Here is a 13309-nt window from a genome sequence, read left to right on the forward strand (position 1 = left end):
ACCTCTGTAATGGAACAGCAAAGTGTATATCCTATACACCTGAATGCAAAGAGTTTTCAAAAGCATTGTTGGAGAATTGTTGCTCGGATCCTCTAAAAAAATATAGATTTGTCAATCAGCTCTGTTTGAGCGTAGACTGAGTTTTATTTGTAGGTTTTTTTGGGGTTTTTTTCCCCAAAAAACTATCTTATAATCAGTTAAAAAAAAAATGGTAAAATTTGTCCTGTTCACTTCTATGGGAAATTGACTTTACTATTCATATGAGTTTTTCACCATTTTTTAAAATTCATTTCTATGGGAAATCCACTTTGCTGTTTATATGAGGATTTTTTTCAGCATTTTTTATGATGAGGTGTTGAAAAATTCCCGTTGGGAAAACGAGGATTCAAGTCTGTTCACATGATGGATCCGCTGCACCCCAGGCGCTGTCCAATCAAAAGGCTGGAAAAAAAAAACACTTGAGGACAAAAAAACCTCATAATTGTTTCAGGAAACAAAAAGCTCCTTAAAAAAAACTCCCCAATGATGGAGTCTTCCCTGAAGTGCGATCGACTTGAAAAACCTTTCTGTTTTGAACAGATGAAAAAACGGTGTGTGAATGTGGCCTAAGGGGTCCCATGGGGACAGGGAGGTCCCCGTTACCCCCATGTGCCCCACGTCTGCTATATTCTTTTTCTATTGAAGCCACAGGATATTGATAAAACACAGAAGTTTATTGATCACAGGTTCATCCTTCCCCTAGTGGATAAAATATATACTAAGTGTATACAGTACTTACCATCAGCAACACGACTGCATCCGGTGAGTTACAACTTGCCGAATCTGTTGGATTCTGACTTTGCCAAATTCCTGGTCGTGGTGACAGGTAACATCCGATACTGCCCTCTCCGCCCATAATACCCCCTCCCCGGGCAGCAGCGGCCGCCATCCTGCCCAGATGTCACATGACGCCATCGGTCAGGGGAACCATCTTCTGATCCGATTGCGTCTCGTCTTGGAACGCCCCGCGTTACATCCCGCTTCTGTAGAATTAGAGGAATTTGACTATTACAATAATGTTTTTTCCTTTTCTTTCCCTGTTTTTTCATCTGCAGGTTCACCCGTCACATTCCTCCATCATGTCTGTGATCGTGGCTCAGTCTCATTATATCTTTGGTCTGCGACCAAAAGTCGCCAATAACATCTGTTACTTCGATGAACAAAACGTGATCTTCCCGTCCGGCAACAACTGTATAAAGTATAACGTGGACCAGAAATGGCAGAAGTTTATTCCAGGTAGGAGCCTCAGAGGGAAGGGGCGAGGGAAGGCACACATATGGGGGTCAGTCTAAGGGTGCAGTCACATTTGCCAGAGACTCATACGAGTCTCGCATCGCATCACCCGGCACGGCCGCACACTCTCCGGACAGGTGTGGGTCAGCTGAATAGAAATACATGCAGCTTACTCGCTCCTGTTAGGAGAGTGTGCGGCCGTGCCGGGTGATGCGATGCGAGACTCGCTCGAGATATGGGTGACGTGCCCACGAGGTCTGGGGTTACCCCTCACCGTGCCTCGGTGCTGCTCCTGTGTCGCCGCGGTGGCCTTGCCCGGTTTCATGACCCCAGCGGTGTCAATAAAGCTGGGGATATGGATGATGGGGGTAGTTGTTTGTGACGCCACCAGTGGTGTGCGACCAATTATTAGCCGCTGCTGCGGAGGGTCTCTCTCTGCTGGGGCGGATGGTGGTGCAGCTCGGGTGTCACAAATCTCCACAGGTAGAGCTAGGCCCCAGGTAAGATGATAGGAGTGGTAGTCGCCTATGGCGCAGGGGCACGAGGTTGAGAGCGCCGGCAGTAACGGGATGACACAGAAGGTGCAGTTCAAGTTCTTTACTCACTGAAGTCACACCGCCGTTGGAGCACCGAGCTACGCTATGATGGGCTTCAGCCGATCCCGGATACTTCAGAGGTCGAGGCCGGCGGTTGCTTCTGTGCGTCTCCTTTCGACGGTTTCCCTCCAGCTCCTGGGCCGTGGAATGGGTCACACGTGCCTTCTCCACTCCCCGCGAACCCTGGGATCCTCCTTCTTTCCTAAGAACTCGAGTTGAGCTTCCAGCTCCAGACCACGGGTCCCGAACAGTCCGTGTCTCTGCTTATCTCCTCCTGAGTGAGACCTGGCGCTTGGTGCGCCCGGAACCAACAGACTACTGAGAGTGATGGCTCCCAACTCCCCTTTTGGTTCTCGCTCCCGGGATGCTGAACTAGTGGGCAAGAGGTCCCATACCTCATGATGGCCACCCAGCACCCACCCTACCCTAGCCCAGTCCCAGTGGAAGAGCTCCCGTGTTATGTGATGGTTGAGTGTGTTGTTGGTGGTGGTTTCCTGCGACAACCTCTTCCGTATTCGAAATTAATACTGCACCTCGGGTGAGGCGCAGTACCCTGTGGCGCCTAAAGCCGCAGGGGCGCCACACAGGCAAGTGTGACTGCACCCCTAGGGAGAATCCGCAGAGTAGCAGGATACCATAACATATAAACACACAATATCTAAAGTCAGGTGGCGTTGTTAACCTCTTAAAAGGGATGATGACGTATTAGACCCATGGGGGCCCAACAGCCGGCAGCCCCAGGATCACCCTCATCAGAAGTGCATGGAGCACCACAGCCCTCTACACACACTGCAGTGACTTCTCTGGTATTGCAGTGTTTAGCTTCTATTGAAGTGTATTGAGCTGAGATGCAGTACCCAGGAATGGCCACTACACAGTGTATGGCGCTGTGGTGTTCCAGCTCTGTACTCCTGTCTGCAAACAGGTGATCACTGGTGGTCCTGGGTGTCAAACTCCCACCAATCCAATATTCATAACCTCTCCTGAAGACAACCCCTTTAATAACTTATTGTGGCCTTGAAGGGGTTTAGGCTCCATCCTGCACAGGACGACCATCATTGTAACTTTTTCGTCCAAAAGTCAACACAAACTAAGGCACAATTAAAGGGGACTCCCATCATTAATCAGGTCACTGGATTTCACCATGTTGTCATAGAGACACCAATCATAGCGAATTGTCATTTATTTATCTTATTCACTTATATTTTTTAAAACATTACATTTTTATTAAAGAATAAAGTCATATATTACATCATATATGTAGCACTGACTATACATTTATTCACTTATATAGCACCATTAATTCCATAGCCCTTTAAAGACGTGATCATCGCTGTCCCCATTGGGGCTCACAATCTAAACATATAGACTTTTACTAATATTTAATTGATTTAAAAGAGAGAATTTAGAGATTTAATGTAAAATAACATTTTATCCATAAGGGACATGTAAGTCAGCAGTATCCATTACTTTTCATCCTCCTTCCTATCTCATATATGAGAGCACACAACATCACCCTGCTGCTACTTCACCCTCCCTTGGCTCTGAGGGTTGGTGCCCTTTGCTGGTCCACAGCAGCCATCAAAGCATAGTATGGGGACCCCCTTCACCCCGTAGTAGTCTATGGAGTAGGCCTTTTGGTTCACTTTCCCTCTTATGTATGACTTTCTTGTCTGCAGGCTCAGAGAAGAGTCAGGGAATGCAAGCGTTAGCGATCAGCCCCAATCGCCGCTACCTTGCGATGTCCGAGAAGTCCCTGGACAAGGCTACCGTCACCATCTATGATTTGGCGTCCATGCCGTTTAAGAAGCGCAAAGTCCTGAGCGCTACAGACTTTATCGCGCAGGAGTTTGTCAGCATGGCATTCTCACCGGACTCCAAGTACCTGGTGACGCTGTCAGGGGCTCCTGAGTGGCAGATCATCCTATGGATGTGGGAGAAGCAAAAAGTGATGGCGACCGTGAGGGCGGACAGCCAGAATAGCCCCATTTACCAGGTAAACGTCCCCCAGAACAATTGTCGGATTGACTAAGTATCTGTATTCATTTCCCTGCAGCCTGATGCTCCACAGTCCACCATGTGTGAGGTCCTCTCTGTATTCATTTCCCTGCAGCCTGATGCTCCACAGTCCACCATGTGTGAGGTCCTCTCCGTATTCATTTCCCTGCAGCCTGATGCTCCACAGTCCACCATGTGTGAGGTCCTCTCCGTATTCATTTCCCTGCAGCCTGATGCTCCACAGTCCACCATGTGTGAGGTCCTCTCTATATTCATTTCCCTGCAGCCTGATGCTCCACAGTCCACCATGTGTGAGGTCCTCTCCGTATTCATTTCCCTGCAGCCTGATGCTCCACAGTCCACCATGTGTGAGGTCCTCTCTGTATTCATTTCCCTGCAGCCTGATGCTCCACAGTCCACCATGTGTGAGGTCCTATCTATATTCATTTCCCTGCAGCCTGATGCTCCACAGTCCACCATGTGTGAGGTCCTCTCCGTATTCATTTCCCTGCAGCCTGATGCTCCACAGTCCACCATGTGTGAGGTCCTCTCCGTATTCATTTCCCTGCAGCCTGATGCTCCACAGTCCACCATGTGTGAGGTCCTATCTATATTCATTTCCCTGCAGCCTGATGCTCCACAGTCCACCATGTGTGAGGTCCTCTCTGTATTCATTTCCCTGCAGCCTGATGCTCCACAGTCCACCATGGGTGAGGTCCTCTCCGTATTCATTTCCCTGCAGCCTGAGGCTCCACAGTCCACCATGTGTGAGGTCCTCTCCGTATTCATTTCCCTGCAGCCTGATGCTCCACAGTCCACCATGTGTGAGGTCCTCTCTGTATTCATTTCCCTGCAGCCTGATGCTCCACAGTCCACCATGTGTGAGGTCCTCTCTGTATTCATTTCCCTGCAGCCTGATGCTCCACAGTCCACCATGTGTGAGGTCCTCTCCGTATTCATTTCCCTGCAGCCTGATGCTCCACAGTCCACCATGTGTGAGGTCCTCTCCGTATTCATTTCCCTGCAGCCTGATGCTCCACAGTCCACCATGTGTGAGGTCCTCTCCGTATTCATTTCCCTGCAGCCTTATGCTCCACAGTCCACCATGTGTGAGGTCCTCTCTGTATTCATTTCCCTGCAGCCTGATGCTCCACAGTCCACCATGTGTGAGGTCCTCTCTGTATTCATTTCCCTGCAGCCTGATGCTCCACAGTCCACCATGTGGGAGGTCCTCTCCGTATTTGGGTCACATGACCTTTACGAGTGCTGAAGAGCTGATTTCTTCCTCTTAATGTTGTAGGTGAGCTTCAACCCCCATGACAATTCCCAGATCTGCGTCACGGGACACGGGGTCTTCAAAATCTTCCGCTATGTAGATGGTAATTTGAAACAAAACTTTCAAAAAGTGGACGCCCATAACTTCCTGAGCCACGCGTGGCTGTCCGAAGACCGAGTCATCTGTGGAACAGACACCGGGAAACTCTGTCTGTGGGAGTCCGGAGAGCTGCGCTGGGAGCAGAACATCGGAGGGAGAGCCAGCACACAACATCAGCATCCCGAAAAACGGCGGGCGTCTGCTGATGACGGGCGGTAAGATCATGACCTGTAATGGGGCAGCCAAGAGTTTAAGAAATGAAGCGGGAAATGTTATGGCATAAAGACCAGAGTGTACTCCCCACTTGACTGATGATGCCGTTGCTGGCTGTGACCACTGCAGCCAATCTCTAGTCTCAATAGGACACTAAAATGTACCAAACTGATTGCTGGGGATAGTGATTGGTTGCAGTGGTCACATGAATATACGACTATCTGCCATGTAATCGAACTACCAGGAACATCAGAGAAGGGAGCACTGGAACGTTGTGGAATTTAACTGGAGAATAGTGTTGTTTTTTTTATTTTTTTTATTACATGTCCTGTCACTCATTTCATTTCTTTACCGGGTTGTGCTATCCTGGACAAACACTTATCAACGGGCACAGGAAGGTGATAAAAAGCTGAAAATAAAGATTCTCACATACCAGACTGGTGCCTAAGCCCTGTACTTATCACTGGCATCGCCAATCAAGGGGGGGTTGTTATGTGACATTAAAATGTACCAAACTGATTGCTGTGGATAGTGATTGGTTGCAGTGGTGACATGAATATACGACTATCTGCCATGTAATCGAACTACATGGAACGTTAAAGACGTGACCACTAGAGCATTGTGTAATTTAACTGGTAATTATCGTTGCTGTTTTTTTTTAATTTTACTACATGTTCTGCCAATAATGGCATTTCTTTACTGGTTTGTCCTATTTTGGACAATCACTTATTAATGGATACAGGAGGGTGAAAAAAAAAATAAAAAAGATTTTCACATACCAGAGCAGCGTCAAAGCTCTATACTCATCACTTTCATTGCCAATCAAGGGGAGTTATGTGACATTAAAATGTTCCAAACTGATTGCTGGGGATAGTGATTGGTTGCAGTGGTCACATAAATATACGACTATCTGCCATGTAATCGAACTACCAAGAACATCAAAGAAGGGACCACTGGAGCATTGTGTAATTTAACTGGTGATTATTGTTGCTGTTTTTTTTTAATTTTATTATATGTTCTGATAATAATCACAGTTCTTTACCGGGTTGTCCTACCAGACCGGCGTCAAAGCTCTGTACTCATCACTGGTATTGCCAACCAAGGGGAGTTGTTATCTGACACTAAAATGTTACAAACTGATTGCTGGGGATAGTGATTGGTTGCAGTGGTCATATGTATATATACGAATATTTGCAATGTACTTATAATTGAACTATAGAAGAAGAATATCAAAGAAGGGGCCACTGGAGCGTCATGGAATTTAACTGGTGAGTAGTGTTTCTTTTACATGTCCTGCCACTCATTTAATTTCTTTACCGGGTTGTCCTATCGTGGACAAACACTTATGAATGGGCACAGGAAGATGAAAAAAAGCGGAAAATAGGTATAAAAAAGATTTTCATCTACCATACCGGCGCCGATCCTCTGTACTCATCATTGGCATCGCCAATCAAGAGGGGTTGTCACGTGAGGACCGCAGCCAATCAGATCGTAGCAGAATTAGTCTGTGCACTGAAGAAGTGAAATTCACATGAAAATTTCACCTCTTTTCCATAAACTATTAAGCATTTGAATTTCGGCAGCTTGTCCGTTTTCCCATTGAAATGTTTACATGTGGTTGGGGTTGTAAATCAGTACAGCCATTGTACAAAGTGTGCACCCCACCTTTAAAAGTTGGATGTCTTGCCTGGGTTATCCTAATGGGGATAGTCAGATAGGTGACCAGCGGCAAAAAAAGTGTCAGCTTGACATCTAGTCCATAGCTCAGTAAGCAAGGAGAAGAGCTGCTTAAAGGGATATTCCAGCCAAGGGCTGTAGAAAATGCCATGGATGGTTACAGTAGGCAGGTAGGCAAGGAGAAGGGCGGCTTAAAGGGATATTCCAGCCAAGTGCTGTAGAAAATACCACGGATAGTTACAGTAGACAGGTAGGCAAGGAGAAGGGCGGCTTAAAGGGATATTCCAGCCAAGTGCTGTATAAAATACCACGGATGGTTACAGTAGGCAGGTAGGCAAGGAGAAGGGCAGCTTAAATGGATATTTCAGTCAAGTGCTGTAGAAAATACCACGGATGCTTACAGTAGACAGGTAGGCAAGGAGAAGGGCGGCTTAAAGGGATATTCCAGCAAGTGCTGTAGAAAATACTACGGATGGTTACAGTAGACAGGTAGGCAAGGAGAAGGGCGGCTTAAAGGGATATTCCAGCAAGTGCTGTAGAAAATACCATGGATGGTTACAGTAGACAGGTAGGCAAGGAGAAGAGCGGCTTTAAGGGATATTCCAGCCAAGTGCTGTAGAAAATACCACGGATGGTTACAGTAGACAGGTAGGCAAGGAGAAGGGTGGCTTAAAGGAATAGTCCCACCAAGTGCTCTAGGATCCAGGGTAGAAAATAGCACGACATATCAATTAGATTTAATATCATCGCAGTGGTCTGTGCACATAAACCAACGTTAACGCTTCGGTCAATAGACCTTGTTCACGGCCTATAAAGTCATACAAATACTCTACGATGAAATAATCATATACAGAAAAAATAAAAAGTATCATAATTACATCGATCATTTTTGATATACTAACATAGGAAAATTGCATAAAGAAAACACACGTCATAAGTATATGAAGACGTCTGTAGGATGCGCCGTAAAGGTGAGATAAGGCGCAGATGAGCCACTCGTACGGTCTGTGCCCCTGCCCCTGGCGTCCCCCTTGGTTGTCCTCACTTGGCTCCGGGATCTGCTCATCATTAAGCACAATACATTTCGCACTGTGTAATATAAGCTGTATATTCTTTTTAGGTTGTTATTTTCTATCACCTGTTTTGTATTGGTGACAGGTTAAAGGAATTTGATGATAACTGTGTATACATTCGGCTACACGACGGTTAACAGATCCTTTCCAATGTTCCGCAGCGCCCTCTCTGCGTTTGGCGGCACCCCGTCATCCCCGTTACACATCTATTCCATCTTGCCCTATTCTAAGGGGTTCCTGTGCTCCGGCGGCCCCGGCACCGTCTGCATGTTTGAGAAAGTGGAGGATCGAGAATTCTATAAGAGAGGACGGAACATTAGGGTACGTCTGGTGGAGCTGGCGCCAAAATGGAAGATAGCGTCAGGTGACCAATACGGCGGCCGGACTGACACGTATATTGTATAGACTACGATATTATCTTTCTCCGGCAGATCCCGCAGGATAAGAATAACAGTGATCCGGGGCTTTCCGAGCAGCAGGAGATCCTGTGCATGTGTCTGAGCCCGTCCGAGGAGACGGTTATCGTCAGTACTGATAGGAGCCAGCTCTACAGCATCGCGCTGTCCTCTGCGGACCTCACCAAGGTAAGACCAGGCTGCCCCCTAGTGGCACTGGTGGACACAGAAAAGGGCCCTGGTGCAAGAACAATATATAGGCCCTATGCAGCTCAAAAGCTCAGAAAACGCACAATTCCACCTGCTCTGGAGGTGGTGGGGCCCCTTACCTCTTGGGCCCCTGTGCATATGTCCGCCCCTGCCTAGAGGTCCTCTTCTGTAAAGATGAAGCTTTTCACTGACTTCAAAGGTGCTTGGGCCGATCTTCATGAAATACATGTGGACATGAAGCATTTCTGACATAAGCAATGTTCTCATGGGGAAGAATCAGTGTCCAAATCACCATCTACATCAATATCTAACCATAATGACCAGTAACCAAGTCAGGAAGGATGTGGTATTGATGGAGATGGGGATTTAGGTGCATATTAGATCCATCAGACAACAGTCTGGTAATGTGCTGATTTCCTCTTCAGCGATTCTTCTCTGTCCTTTACCTGCTCTGTGACTCCCCCGCTTGCCTTGCAGGGAGACGACATCCACTTTGAGTACCTGACTGAGCCGTGGCATTCCTCCGCCATCACAGGCCTGAGCGTCTGTATCCGCAAACCTCTGATCGCCACCTGTTCAGTGGATCACTCTGTGCGCATCTGGAACTACGAGAGCAGGTACTGTGACGATATATCCACCCCCTGCGTGGATTACATCACTCTGCCTCTACAGCTTTCTTATTAAGACATTATGGAAATCTGTCAATCTAAACAGTTTAGTCACTTGGTTATTAATGATGTGCTATGGATGGGTTACAGCATGTAATATACCTCAGAGCTGTCACAGTGACTACACCAGCAGAATAGTGAGTGCAGCTCTGGAGTATAATACAGGATCAGTAATGTAACGCATGTACACAGTAACTTCACCAGCAGAATAGTGAGTGCAGCTCTGGAGTATAATACAGGAGGTAACTCAGGATCAGTACAGGATCAGTAATGCATGTACACAGTAACTTCACCAGCAGAATAGTGAGTGCAGCTCTGGAGTATAATACAGGAGGTAACTCAGGATCAGTACAGGATCAGTAATATAATGTACACTGTGACTGCACCAGCAGAATAGTGAGTGCAGCTCTGGAGTATAATACAGGATGTAACTCAAGATCAGTACAGGATAAGTAATCTATGTACACAGAGACTGCACCAGCAGAATAGTGAGTGCAGCTCTGGAGTATAATACAGAAGGTAACTCAGGATCAGTACAGGATAAGTAATCTATGTACACAGAGACTGCACTAGCAGAATAGTGAGTGCAGCTCTGGAGTACAATAATGTAACTCAGTATCTGTATATATACAGGGATTTTTTATGTAGAATTATAAGATATAAAATGTATATAGATGGAGATTGGTTTGGGGTCTATAGTGCAATCACTGGGTAGTATAGCAGGGGCACATTCTGATCATGTGTAATTATGGGGCTCAGTTGCGTGTATTGGAGCTCATTGCACAGATAATAGCCCCTGGGTGAGGTTGATGAGTTATGGAGAAGGCTTTGGGTGAATGTCACCCTTCATTGATTCTGTCGTGTTGATTCTCAGCTCTCTGGATCTGTACAAGGAGTTCCAGGAGGAAGCGTACAGTGTCTCGCTGCACCCCTCTGGACTGTACGTGCTGGTGGGATTTTCTGACAAGCTGCGTCTAATGAACTTGCTGATCGATGATATCCGAATGTTCAAAGAATTCACAGTCCGTGGATGTAAAGAGGTGCGGCATAGTCTGTATATGGCGGTACATAGTCAGGCTATATCTGTCCATGAGAAAGTCAGAAATGACACAAGATGATGCTTGTTAGTTATGTTTCTTCTCTTCGAGAGTTGTGGCAACCATATTTGCATCAGTGACAAGTAGGTCACCACCATATTATTGTGAAGGTAGCCTGGGCTATGCCTCTGGTACCCTGAATAAAGACTCCATTAGCAGTCTTACCAAAATTTCTCCCTTGACATTATTTGTAGTGTTTGCAGCACGTTTCCATACATGTGACTGGAGAAGTTTCTGAATCATGAGCATTTCTGCAGACCCTACTCAGTTATACAGTGCCTTGTGAAAGTATTCAGACCCCTTGATTTTTTCAACCTTTTCCCACATTTCAGGCTTCAAACATAAAGATAACAATTTAAATGTTCTGGTGAAGAATTAACAACAAGTGGGACACAATTGTGACGTTCAACGAAATGTATTGCTTATTTTAAACTTTTATAAGAAAATAATCTGAAAATCGGGGCGTGCAATATTATTCATCCCCTTGAAGTTAATACTTTGTAGCTCCCCCTTTTGCTGCGGTTACACCTGCAGTCGCTTGGGGTATGTCTCTATCAGTTTTGCACATGGAGAGGCTGAAATTCTCGCCCATTCTTCCTTTGTAAACAGCTGGAGCTGAGTGAGGTTGGATGGAGGCGTTTGTGAACAGCAGTTTTCATCTCTTTACACAGATTCACGATTGGGTTCAGGTCTGGACTGTGACTTGGCCATTCTAACACCTGGATACGTTTATTTGTGAACCATTCCATTGTAGATTTTGCTTTATGTTCGGGATCATTGTCTTGTTGGAAGACAAATCTCCGTCCCAGTCTCAGGTCTTTTGCAGACTCCAACAGGTTTTTTTCAAGAATGGTCCTGTATTTGGCTCCATCCATCTTCCTATCAGTTTTAATCATCTTTTACGTCTCTGCTGAAGAAAAGCAGGCCCAAACCATGATGCTGCCACCACTATGTTTGACAGTGGGGATGGTGTGTTCAGGGTGATGAGCTGTGTTGCTTTTACGCCAAACATATTGTTTGGCATTGTGCCCAAAAATTTCGAATTTGGTTTCATCTGACCACAGCACCTTCTTCCACATGTTTGGTGTCTCCAGGTGGCTTGTGGCAAACTTTAAACAACACTTTTTATGGATATCTTTGATAAATGGCTTTCTTCTTGCCACTCTTCCATAAAGGCCAGATTTGTGCAGTGTATGACTGATTGTTGTCCTATGGACAGACTCTCCCACCTCAGCTGTAGATCTCTGCAGTTCATCCAGAGTGATTATGGGCCTCTTGGCTGCATCTGTGATCAGTCTTCTCCTTGTTTGAGATGATAGTTTGGATGGACGGCCGGGTCTTGGTAGATTTGCAGTGGTATGATACTGCTTCCATTTCAATATGATCGCTTGCACAGTGCTTTTTGGGATGTTTAAAGTTGTGCAAATCTTTTTGTAACCAAATCCGGCTTTAAACTTCTCCACAACAGTATCACGGACCTGCCTGTTGTGTTCCTTGGTCTTCATGATGCTCTCTGCGCTTTATACAGAACCCTGAGACTATCACAGAGCAGGGGCATTTATACGGAGACTTGATTACACACAGGGGCTTATATTTATCATCATCAGTCATTTAGGACAACATTGGATCATTCAGAGATCCTCAATCAACTTCTGGAGTGAGTTTGCTGCACTGAAAGTAAAGGGGATGAATAATATTGCACGCCACAATTTTCAGGTATTTATTTTTTTAAAAAGTTTAAAATAAGCAATAAATTTCGTTCACCTTCACAATTGTGTCCACTTGTTGTTGATTCTTCACCAGAACATTAACATTTTTATCTTTATGTTTGAAGCCCTAAATGTGGGAAAAGGTTGAAAAATTCAAGGGGCCGAATACTTTCGCAAGGCCATCTGATTAAAGGGGTTGTCCACTGCTACATTTTGTTTGAACGAATGGACCAGGATGGCATTAAAAAAATACATGCTTCACATCTATTTGAAGAATGATATTGTTGCAGAAGTCCATATACTCTTTACTCTCATTCTGTTTGCTGCAGATTTCTCCTTTTTAATTTATAAGGTAAAATCTGAAGCAAAATTTGCATGTAACCCCTGCACAAGGTGCTGCAGAATCGCAGATTTGTGCCATACCAGCGCTATTAATGGTTATGTCCATGTCAGTGAATTGCTTTACAGTCTGTCCCATCCTCATCCCCCATACACGGCCTCGGCGTCTCGCCTTACGCTCTCATTACAGTGCGTCTTTAGTCATGGAGGTCACCTCTTTGCGGCTGTGAATGGCAACGTCATCCATATTTACTCCACAACAACCTTCGAGAATGTAATCAACCTGAAAGGTCACAATGGGAAGGTAGGACGGATCCCGACGTCGCTCTTCTCTTTCACCTTAACCAATGTCTATAATACCGTAAAGCAGAACGTTGCACTAAATGCCGCTATTAATGTGTCAGGTGCGTTCTGTGGTCTGGAGTGCCGATGACAGTAAGTTGGTCTCCTGCGGTCTGGATGGAGCGGTTTACGAGTGGAATTCGCTGACCGGAAAGAGGGAGTCCGAGTGTGTGCTGAAATCCTGCAACTACAGCTGCGTGGCCCTGTCCCCCGACTCTAAAATCATCTTCGCTGTTGGATCTGACCAGACGCTGAAGGAGATTAGTGATTCGCAGGTAAAGACGCAGTATATGTGTGTGAAAATGAGTACAATACAGCTGCGCAAAAAGATTCACGCTGCCCTGA

General features: G+C 45.9%; 2 protein-coding genes across 2 annotated transcripts in view; one reads left to right on the plus strand and one right to left on the minus strand.

Moving 5' to 3' along the window:
• EBNA1BP2 (EBNA1 binding protein 2) overlaps positions 1–13309 on the minus strand; it is a 68297-nt gene that overhangs the window by 24302 nt on the left and 30686 nt on the right. The window lies entirely within an intron of this gene.
• The window catches only part of CFAP57 (cilia and flagella associated protein 57), a 48042-nt gene that overhangs the window by 9002 nt on the left and 25731 nt on the right, over positions 1–13309 (plus strand). Inside the window, exons 2-10 of the mRNA XM_075320433.1 lie at positions 1095–1275; positions 3548–3864; positions 5167–5456; positions 8366–8525; positions 8636–8788; positions 9287–9426; positions 10352–10517; positions 12813–12926; positions 13027–13239. Coding sequence (XP_075176548.1) covers positions 1119–1275; positions 3548–3864; positions 5167–5456; positions 8366–8525; positions 8636–8788; positions 9287–9426; positions 10352–10517; positions 12813–12926; positions 13027–13239 — 1710 coding nt within the window. The 5' untranslated portion in view covers positions 1095–1118. The remainder of the gene's footprint in view (positions 1–1094; positions 1276–3547; positions 3865–5166; positions 5457–8365; positions 8526–8635; positions 8789–9286; positions 9427–10351; positions 10518–12812; positions 12927–13026; positions 13240–13309) is intronic.

This window comes from Anomaloglossus baeobatrachus, chromosome 8, assembly GCF_048569485.1.
Source record: "Anomaloglossus baeobatrachus isolate aAnoBae1 chromosome 8, aAnoBae1.hap1, whole genome shotgun sequence".
NCBI classification, from domain to species: Eukaryota; Metazoa; Chordata; class Amphibia; order Anura; family Aromobatidae; genus Anomaloglossus; species Anomaloglossus baeobatrachus.